Source organism: Sinocyclocheilus grahami, unplaced genomic scaffold (genome assembly GCF_001515645.1).
Source record: "Sinocyclocheilus grahami isolate Dianchi unplaced genomic scaffold, SAMN03320097.WGS_v1.1 scaffold519.1, whole genome shotgun sequence".
Lineage (NCBI taxonomy): Eukaryota > Metazoa > Chordata > Actinopteri > Cypriniformes > Cyprinidae > Sinocyclocheilus > Sinocyclocheilus grahami.
In genome coordinates, this window is record NW_015505698.1 from 57611 (window position 1) to 68478 (window position 10868).

At 36.6% G+C, this 10868-nt stretch overlaps 1 protein-coding gene across 2 annotated transcripts in view; it reads right to left on the minus strand.

The window, feature by feature from the left end:
• ankrd6b (ankyrin repeat domain 6b) overlaps positions 1-1835 on the minus strand; it is a 29181-nt gene extending 27346 nt beyond the window's left edge. For both annotated transcript variants that reach the window (XM_016237582.1, XM_016237581.1), the window contains exon 1: positions 1465-1835. In XM_016237582.1, the coding sequence (XP_016093068.1) occupies positions 1465-1590 (126 nt within the window). In that variant the 5' untranslated portion in view covers positions 1591-1835. The remainder of the gene's footprint in view (positions 1-1464) is intronic.
• Between the last annotated feature and the right edge of the window lie 9033 nt (positions 1836-10868).

Consider the following 10868-nt stretch of genomic DNA (forward strand, 5'->3'; position numbering starts at 1 on the left):
AACGTAATCTTTCAGTTTTAAGTCGGTTTGAACAATCCGGATAAGCGCAAGTAAGTACCATTTTGATTAGCCGTCGTACCTACAATGACTGTGCACTGTGTAAACAATGAGTGACGTATACGCGCGAGAGATCACTTCCGGCGCTTGCGTAAACTACGCCAGAGCGCGTACACACCTCACGCACCGGATGCCGTGCGCACGCTCAAAGACAGTTGGACATAGTGGTGTATTAGAGGTAAAAAATGATATAAATACTGTTCGGTTTCTGGCACAAACCGATTGTTTCGTGTCTTAGGACATCAATGTGTCGTCACTAGCCGCAGGGCTTAATTTGGATTTGTCTGTGCATGTTTTTTTTACTCTCATAGATTTTGTTACCATTGCCATGCATTATACGACTGCTAGACTGCAACGGCTGGAGGTGAGAATCATAATTTGTGTTCTACTGAAGAAACAAAGTCACCTACATCTTGGATGCCCTGGGGGTAAGCAGATAAACATCACATTTTCATTTTTGGGTGAACTATCCCTTTAAGCACTGGCACAGTGCAACCGCTCAAAACGTTCTTTATATTCTGAAATTGGATATATTGTGCAGCACTAGTGGGAGTGATTATGTAACAATGCAGGGGAAGAGACCAGAGGTACGTGCTTGGTTATGTCTGTACCACCTTCCAGATGGCAGGAGGGGAGCAGACTCAGAGCTCTGGTCCAGCACAATGTTGTTAACCTCCCTGAAAATATATTGGTAGTTTATGTAAACCTTAATTGTCAAAGTGGTTGTTTTCTATACTCACAGAAACAGAATTCTGAATTTGCATTATTTATTTATGATATTTACAAGATTGCATTATAAATTAGATTAGAATTAGATATGCATTTATCTATCATCATACATCTGAATGCACCGGATCATAAGCCGCCAACGTATACACCAACTGAACACAGTGCCACACTTCCCTCTGAAAAACGCAGTGCATCAGTTATCGGTAACACTTTATTTTAGGGGCCAATTCACTATTTGCTTATTAGCTAGCTAGCATGCATTCTGGTTGTTAATTAGTACACTGTAAAAAAACAAAACAAATACAGTAACTCACTGTAAAAAAAATTCAGTTGCAAGCAAGCCTGTAAATTAACAAGAGTACCGTAAACCACCAATTTCAATTGTACTGTAAAAACAGTTTACAGTAAGTGACTAATAATACCATGCGCCGAGTTAACTCATTTAATTTGAGGAAACTGATTGCCTTAAATTTCCTCATGAAGAATGCATGGACTTCACAGGCACATGTGCGATTTGGGACAAGACCACGTTCTTGAAATGCAATGTTTTTATGCAAATAATCTCCAAAACCTGTACAGAAATGGAATTCGCTCTACCATGTGTACACAGATGGTGGAACGACAACTCAGATTTCTGAACCCAGTATATTGCTAAGTTTACTAAATCATGTTACTCACCTTGGTAATGGCTTCCTTGGCTCCTTTGTTGATGAGCTGAACCACATGATCAGCTTGGCCCTTGTGCGAGGCTATGAGGAGACGCTCAGAGAGGGCTCGCACAGATGATGCATCCTGCTGGCTCATGAATTAGGGAAAGACTTGGGGAGGGGGGAATTACTGGGATCAGAAACAGGAATGAGCCCCTCTGCCTTGGGATGCGAGGAGAGAGGAACCATAGATGTCCAGCTCTTGGAGGGATCTAACCCTCATGTTGTTTGGAGAAGCCTGTGGGGAAACAGGAAAGGGCACAACTGTCATAACAGCAGCCATAGTTTTCCAGAGTAAAGCGGATGTGACTATAGACAATGTGACACTGAAGAGAGGGAGGTTTGTGCGGTTGTCAGCGCTACATCAGCTGATTTGTCATTAATAATAAAGAGTCCAATGAATTTTTTAAAAATCACCTGTGCCAACTCAGACCTACTCTGAGAATATAATAACTTATCCTTAATATAATTACGTCTACATAAATACATAACTTTGCATTAATGCTTAACTGTCAATGCCTCTGCCCATGAAATTTCTTGCAACTTTCTCTTGATGTACACAGCATATGACCAAAAAAAGACCAAAGGTGAGCTTATGACAAAAGTTTAAACTTGACAGAAGTAGAACTGTTAGAAAACACACATTTAATGATCTTATTCCTTAAAATGCATTGCGTTTTGCATCAAAGCACAGCACCACATGTAGAGACAAGAGGCTGATGACAGACACAAACAGTGGAAATGCAAATTCAGTTATGCTCTCACTCTTAAATCCAACCAGCAACCAAAAAAAAAAAAGTCTAACCCCCAAACCATGTGAGGCACTATGAGAGTGACGTCACATCTGTGAATCGTGAACCATTGGATCATAAAAATGAAGCAGGCTGAACATAGTCATGTACTAGAGGTATTTATTTTGAAACCAAAAAACATTTATTCTGTAAGCAAACCTGATTAAATAAGCGCTTTGAAATGTGCAAAGCTACAGCACTAACCAGTCTAAGCCCCCAGAACGTCAAAGTCAGTTTCAGACATGTAGCATTTATGATGATGACCACTGAAAGAGCCGCAGATGCACTACGGTAGTAATTCAGAGGACAGCTGACATGTGCATGTGTAGGCATATCCCCTCCAGCCTCCCTATGTGTCTTTGAAGGATTCTCCGGATTCTCTCTTCTCATAGTCACACACATTAGTGAACTTTAAACTCTGGCCTCTTCACAACCGGAAGAGTCTCAGCTGTATCATAGCTTCCCCAAAACAATAGGGAAAAACATTCCCACCTTTTCAGGAGAATGAAGGACAAAAATTGTGTAAGGCTTGAAATAACAAAGATATTGTACATTTTGGAATGAGCTCTAAAGGGCCGTATGTGTGACTGCCAAAACTGCTGAAATAATTTACTGTGCTTGTCAGACAAAACCATAAAACGACTTGTTCCTTCCTAACTTTTAAGGACTTGCATTTTAAAACACACACACACGCACACTTACACACGCACTCTCACACACACACACACACACACACGCACACAGTCTATAACTTGTATTATTATATGACATCATCAGATAACTGTTAAGTTAAAGGGGTCATATGATGCTTTTTTAAAGATCATTATTTGGTGTAACAGAATATGTTGACATGCTTTAATGTTTAAAAAACACATTATTTTTCAAATACTGTACATTATTGTAGGTCCTCTATGCCCCGCCTCTCTCAAACGCTTAGTTTTCTACAAAGTCCCTCCTTCCGACAAGCGCGGTCTGCTCTGATTGGCCAGCTGACCCAGTGCATTGTGATTGGCCGAACACCGCAAGCACTCGTCGGAAATGTAACGCCCCTTACCATAATCGCGAGCTTCATCTTTCAAAATAAATGTAAAGACAGTTAATAATGTCATTAGTTTTACCATCAGTTCAAGCCCGAAAGGGCGCGCATACACACACACACACACACACGATGCGCAAAACTCTGCATTTGTTACCATCAGTTCAAGCCCGATAGGGCGCGCATACACACACACACACATACACACACACACACGATGCACAAAACTCCGCATTTGAACAGTCAATACCAAATACTTAAAATAATAACAAAACAGTAGCTGATTCAGAAGCACCAGATTGTCATAGCGTGTTTCCCCTAGGTTTACGGCTTTTGGGGGGGGCTTGTTGTTTCTTTTGTTGAAAAAAAAAATCTGTTTTTTTTACTGGTTAAATTACATTTTATTAATCAAAAAGCATGTCTAATTAATTAAAATCATGAAACTTAAACAATTTAACATCAATTTATTAAAAGTTTAACAAATATTACGTTTAGGGCCCTATGAAATGTTTTATTTGTCCAACCTTATGTTTTATTGCAACCAAATTCTGATTTAGCATGTCTAATTTGAAAGCATAAAACAAGTTTAATTTATTCTTACAATAGCCTTATGATTTTTTTTGCTCAGAAATTCTGTGTTGTGTATTTACATTTTGTTTTAAGGCATAAAACATTCATTTAATCTATCTTTTAAGTAATGAAAATTAAACAAATTGTATTTTTTGGAAAATAAAGGTCATTTAATATTACAATTAAAACATTGAAGATATATTGAATGCTTATTCCTTAAAAATAAGGTTTTAATAATTTTAGTAGTAGTAGTAGCAGTCTGTTACGTACATTCTGCTGAACAACAGTAATATATTTCTGCCACAATGCCTTCAAGTTAAACCGAACTTTTATTTTGACGGGTTGCCGTGAATACCTTTACATTTCTGTGTGTGTATGATATGAGGATAGTTTTACTCAAATGAAACGGTCAAATGCTCATGAAGTGACTCTCAGAGCAGTTCTGGAGATGTTATTCATGAGTTATGTTGAGAAAGGTTCAGGGCATAAAAGTGCACTTATGAAATGTAATTTTCATGACATCATTTTCTGGTGTGTAACAATCAAACAATCACATTTATTTTGTGTATAATCTGTCTCAGATAAATGTGCCCATTAATAGCTTGTAAAAATTAAACTGTGACTGAATATCATGTCAGACAGTCTCTAAATGGGTGGTTCTTGGCAAACAAGCTCCAATGAAGACCAGAACTTTTGCTGTTGAGTTCAGCTTTTCAGCAGCAGTGGCCTGATTAAGTCGAGTTACATCAATAATGAAAAGCCAGCTGGACATCGCTATACTGCAAACGCCATAAGTCATAATAAGAAAAATTAGGAAGTAGTTGTGCTACTTAAACCAAGTGTTTAATTTAAGGGCCCCGTTGGTCAGGCCAAGGAGTGCTTTTGTAAAAATATATAGAAAAGTGAAGGGACTGCTATACTAGACATCTTTTCCTAAGAGGACTTGATTATTTCCCTCTTTGAAACCTTATACCTGTGATGGTTAGTCATAATCCTTTCTCCTTGTGGCGACGTACAGCAAGAGTCTCATTTTTCAGCTCTATTCAAAGGATTGGAGGTGGAACTCTGCTAAATGTTCTTGCCAGAAAATGTCTGGAGCAACCGCTCAGAGGCATACAGCAGATCTATTAAATGATACTGAGTTTCATCCAAAATAAGGGGTGGTTCTCAGCAAACCTGTCAAGATAATGTCAAACTCAAATTTCATTTTGACATTATTTTTGTGACAAGTACAGTCCGTCCTCATTTAAAGTTAAAAAATTATTCATTTTATTTAGGCAACACATTTACAACATAATTTATATCATGTAATATACACTATCTATCTATCCATCCATCCATCCATCCATCCATCCATCTATCCATATATCTATCCATCCATCTATCCATATATCTATCCATCCATATCTATCCATCCATCCATATCTATTCATCCATCCAGTGGGCTTACTTTGTTTGTTTGTGTGTGTGTGTGTGTGTGTGTGAGCGCGCGCATCGGGCGGAACTCCGCTGTGCGTGATACAGAGAGCGCGACCATAACATAGAGACTGAAATGACATGCCGTCGTGTAAATAAGATAAATAACAAGGCTAAATTTAGTTTGCTTAATGAAAGAACAAGGTATAGACATGTTCTATAAGAAAGGTAACTTTAAATGACTTCTGTTGTGATCTGGTGCTATAGAGAAAATATAATTAAATAAAATTAACTTGACCTTCAAGTGGGGCGGGGGGGTGCCGTTGTGGGGGGGCGGGGCGTCCCCCTAAAATAATGGCAGGGGAAACACTGGACATGACTGCATCAACACTAACTGCAGTTACTGAAACCACGCCTTCTTTCTTTGTGTGAACATTTGGGCGGCATTAAGCAAATATTTCCACATAGTGAGGTAGACATGTGGGGGCGTGTTAGAACGAGGCGTTTTAGGGGGGCGTGGCAGAGTCTTAACTTTTATAAAGAATATCTCTTTGGTTTTGAGACTTTAGTCTTTGCAACTTCAGGGATCTTATCTATGCACAATCAGCTTGTAACACTCCAAAGAGAAAGGAAAACTTGAAATCGCATCATATGACCCCTTTAACTTATTAACATTTATAGTATATAAGTTTGTTTGACTTGATTTGTTCTATGTAGACATGTGACTCTGTCCCAGGGTTCGTCTGTCCTGCAGAGTTTAGCTCAAACCCTGACCAAACTCTCTCAACGTATCTCTGAAGACTTGATGAACTTTCTTAGCTGTCTTTGATTAGCATGATCTGTAGTTTTAACAAATGCCTTGACGCTGACAAATGTCGCATTTTGTCAAATAAGTGAGAATCTGGATGCAGGAGAAAGAGTACACACACTGTAAAACATTGCCAGGAATTTACAGGATTAAAGAGTACTATTTTACAATAAATGACTGTAGTCAAAAATGTACTGTGAAATCAATGCATGCTGGGTCATTTTCTTACAAAAGACTGTGAATGAACAGAAGAATGAAGCTAACATCACAGTAATTTACTGCTCTTGTTTTACTGTGAATTCACATTATAGTGAATGTCTTTAACTGTGCCACTGAGAGAAATGTGTTTGTTTAATGACGTAATTGTTTTGAAGTCACCATGATGGTGATTCGTGTTTGTTTGGGATCTTGGACCTTGTGTATTCATATATTCAAATTTCTGATCTAGTCAGGTCTAGATTAACTAATCATTGATTTCATATTCATATCTGTTGTGGATGGATCTTTCACAATAGAGAAGTAATACTCGACATACAAAACACAACAATGGTAACATTCAACAAATAAAAACAACACAACATAAACCAACAACACACAGACTGCTAAAATTTAACCAAAAATAAGTATAATAGCACAAATAAAACCAACAAGAATTAAAACACAGTATGCTGCTTGTTTACAAAAAATTTCTGAGCGCGTAGTGAGATACAAGAGAAGTCCCTCTGTGAAATTACAGTGAAAGTAATGCAATTATTCACCTGGAATATGCTGTCATTTCACACTCATTTTTTTTTAACAGTGCACTGTTATTCAGGCACTGCAACAACTGAAGCTGATTGAAAAAAAAATTTTTCTGAATGTTACAAAACTAGTAACGAAAAGTTCAGCAGTACATAAACCGGATAACATCAAACTGAAATGTATTTGTTATTCAGATTGTAATGCAAAAATCAGACATGCATCTGGTTGCAAGTTAATTTTGTTATGGTCCTGTGTGAGAGAATCATGAGTTATGTTGAGAAAGGTTCAGGGCATAAAAGTGCACTTATGAAATGTAATTTTCATGACATCATTTTCTGGTGTGTAACAATCAAACAATCACATTTATTTTGTGTATAATCTGTCTCAGATAAATGTGCCCATTAATAGCTTGTAAAAATTAAACTGTGACTGAATATCATGTCAGACAGTCTCTAAATGGGTGGTTCTTGGCAAACAAGCTCCAATGAAGACCAGAACTTTTGCTGTTGAGTTCAGCTTTTCAGCAGCAGTGGCCTGATTAAGTCGAGTTACATCAATAATGAAAAGCCAGCTGGACATCGCTATACTGCAAACGTCATAAGTCATAATAAGAAAAATTAGGAAGTAGTTGTGCTACTTAAACCAAGTGTTTAATTTAAGGGCCCCGTTGGTCAGGCCAAGGAGTGCTTTTGTAAAAATATATAGAAAAGTGAAGGGACTGCTATACTAGACATCTTTTCCTAAGAGGACTTGATTATTTCCCTCTTTGAAACCTTATACCTGTGATGGTTAGTCATAATCCTTTCTCCTTGTGGCGACGTACAGCAAGAGTCTCATTTTTCAGCTCTATTCAAAGGATTGGAGGTGGAACTCTGCTAAATGTTCTTGCCAGAAAATGTCTGGAGCAAACGCTCAGAGGCATACAGCAGATCTATTAAATGATACTGAGTTTCATCCAAAATAAGGGGTGGTTCTCAGCAAACCTGTCAAGATAATGTCAAACTCAAATTTCATTTTGACATTATTTTTGTGACAAGTACAGTCCGTCCTCATTTAAAGTTAAAAAAGTATTCATTTTATTTAGGCAACACATTTACAACATAATTTATATCATTTAATATACACTATCTATCTATCTATCCATCCATCCATCCATCTATCCATATATCTATCCATCCATCTATCCATATATCTATCCATCCATCCATATCTATTCATCCATCCATCCATCTATCTATCCATCTATCCATCTATTCATATATCTATCCATCCATCCATCCATCCATCCATCTATCTATCCATATATCTATCCATACATCCATATATATCTATCCATCTATATCTATTCATCCATCCATCCATCCATCCATCCATATCTATTCATCCATCCATCCATCCATCTCTATCTATCTATCTATCTATCTATCTATCCATCCATCTCTATCTATCCATCCATCCATCCATCCATCCATCTATCTATCTATCTATCTATCTATCTATCCATCCATCCATCCATCCATACATCTGACCATTACGTTTCCATGACATAATTTCTATGGTGAAACAGCATTTTGCATTTCAATTATTCTTTAAATAAAAACAATAAATATTGTTTTTTTTTTACAAGTAAATATTGATTCAAAATAATATGACACTCAATCAAACTGATTTCAAGTTCTGCAACTTAATAAAACATATAGATTTTTGTTAGTTTTAACAAAAGCATTATCTATAAACCACTTCACTTAATGGGTTTCAAATATGACAGAAGTTGTTATATGATCTGTACACTGGATGACCAATACCAGAAACAATCTAGACATTCATACAAGTCTAAATGATATCACCACACCCTTTATCTGAGCCAGAAACCCCTCCATCAGACAAAGGGTCTGAGACAAACAATAGAAACAAATCTGATACATTCATCATAAAGATGCATTTTGAAAGCAATATTTCAAACGATTTCAGACACTACAGTCACTAAACGTCTCAAAACAGTATCAGCAAGGATGAACTGTGCTTAACTGAGCTCACAGAAATAAACTCATGCACAGTTATTAAAGACATAACTGAACAGTGTGGATTAATAATGCTTCAGATTAGACATGTAAAATAATGTGTTTCTGACCTTAGCCACATTTACTGAAACCCCTTACAAATATACCACAGTTACTACAGGTATCGTTCCTAAAGTAAAATAAATTAAAATCCTAAAATAAATCATATTTGTAAATAAATAGGCTTAGTGGCTAATACAAAGCTGTGAAAAAGTACATTATTTTGGTGAAGCAAGTACAGTGTTTTGGCAGAAACGCTGGTTACAATAGTAAATTGCACAGTGAATGTCCCGGTTGTATCATTGTATCTTTTTTTGTGTAGTTTGTGCTCATAAATAAAGCAAATGTTTTTTAAATGCCAAATTCTGTCCTAGTTTGCAGCTGCATTAATCAAAATGAACTGTATTTAATACAACAGTAGTCAGAAGCTGTGTGTGTGTACTAAGATATATTTTGGGGGCATGATTGTACTAAGACGACCTTAAAATCTGACAAAACCAAAACCTCCTTTTGGAAAAGTCATCATTTGATAGATAGCTAGAACTAGCTACCCTGCTGAAGAAGAAAAAAGCCAACAGAAACCATCACAGAAAATCTAATGGTTTCCACTACAAATACCATTACAAAACATCAACTTTTAACCATTAAAAAATGGTTTCCCGTAGTCTGTTTTGGGACATATTCCATTAGGATTTAGTGGCATTAAAAAGCCAAACAAGCCACCAATAGAAGGCGACCAATACCAGTAACTACAGTTTCTAGTAAAACCAATACAATTCCCATTATAACCAGTAAAACCAGAAGAAACATACAAATGTAACTTAGTTTTTATATTTATAACATACAGCCTAGTTAAGCATGACGTGACCAAGAGAGTGACCTTTTCCCTGAAAACCATGATTGCAAATTTGACATTTTATACATGAGTTAAAACGAGTAGTTAATATACATTTTAGTTCAATATTTGAATTTATTGAAAGGATATATTGTCAACTTTGACTGTTTTTGCTCGATTAGGTTAATGAAAATAGTTCCGAACAAAGATCAGAGCAGAACAGTCGCGCATCTCTGAGCAACACACAGCGGTCTTTTGTTACTGAATGATTTGAGTTTTTGAATTTAGAATCATTTGAGTCAATGATTCAGTGGTCCATTCATAAAGACAGGTACTTGCTTCATTCTTGCTTCATCAGCCGTCTGAACGAATCGTTTGAAGGCATGCTTCAATGACTCATTAATTAAGACAGTCACTTGCTGCCACCTACTGGCGGTTTATTCTCATAGTAGCTTATCTTTGCATTTTTTCCCCAACATTTCATATTTGCATATTAAAAAATATATATTTTAAAACAGCAAGCTCACAACATTATTTATGCTGTTATAATTTTGCATCTAAATGCATTCGTGTTATATTTCAGCTACACTGAACTGTCTGTGTACAGTAAATGCATCTGAAGGCCACAGTCACTTCTGTTTCTTCTGCAGTGGAAAGATCGGTTTTGTTGATACTGATTTAATTTAATTGGTAACAGCCCTGTATTGTCTTATTATATTAAGTGAAATTATTAATAAAGTGTAAGAATTTGATATGAAAGATGATGCATGCATTTAATACAGTTAGGGAAAAATACCCTTTAAATAGTCCAAAGATGACCTGGAAATCAATTTAAATAAATGTTTGTATGCAGTATTAAGTCATATAAAACGCAATTTCCCGAACAACAAAATTGTGGCCAGTGAAAATGCTGACTGGCTAGTAAATTTGGAAAACCACTAGCCACAGTGGCTGGTGAGCTAAAAAGTTAGCAAAGCCCTCTAATATATATATATATATATATATATCCTAACGTCCCCATTTAGATAGTTAGGTAAATGCGCACTGTGTGTGAGTGAGTGAGTGAGTGAGTGAGTGAGTGAGTGTGTGTGTGAGAGGGAGTGAGTGAGAGAGTGTGT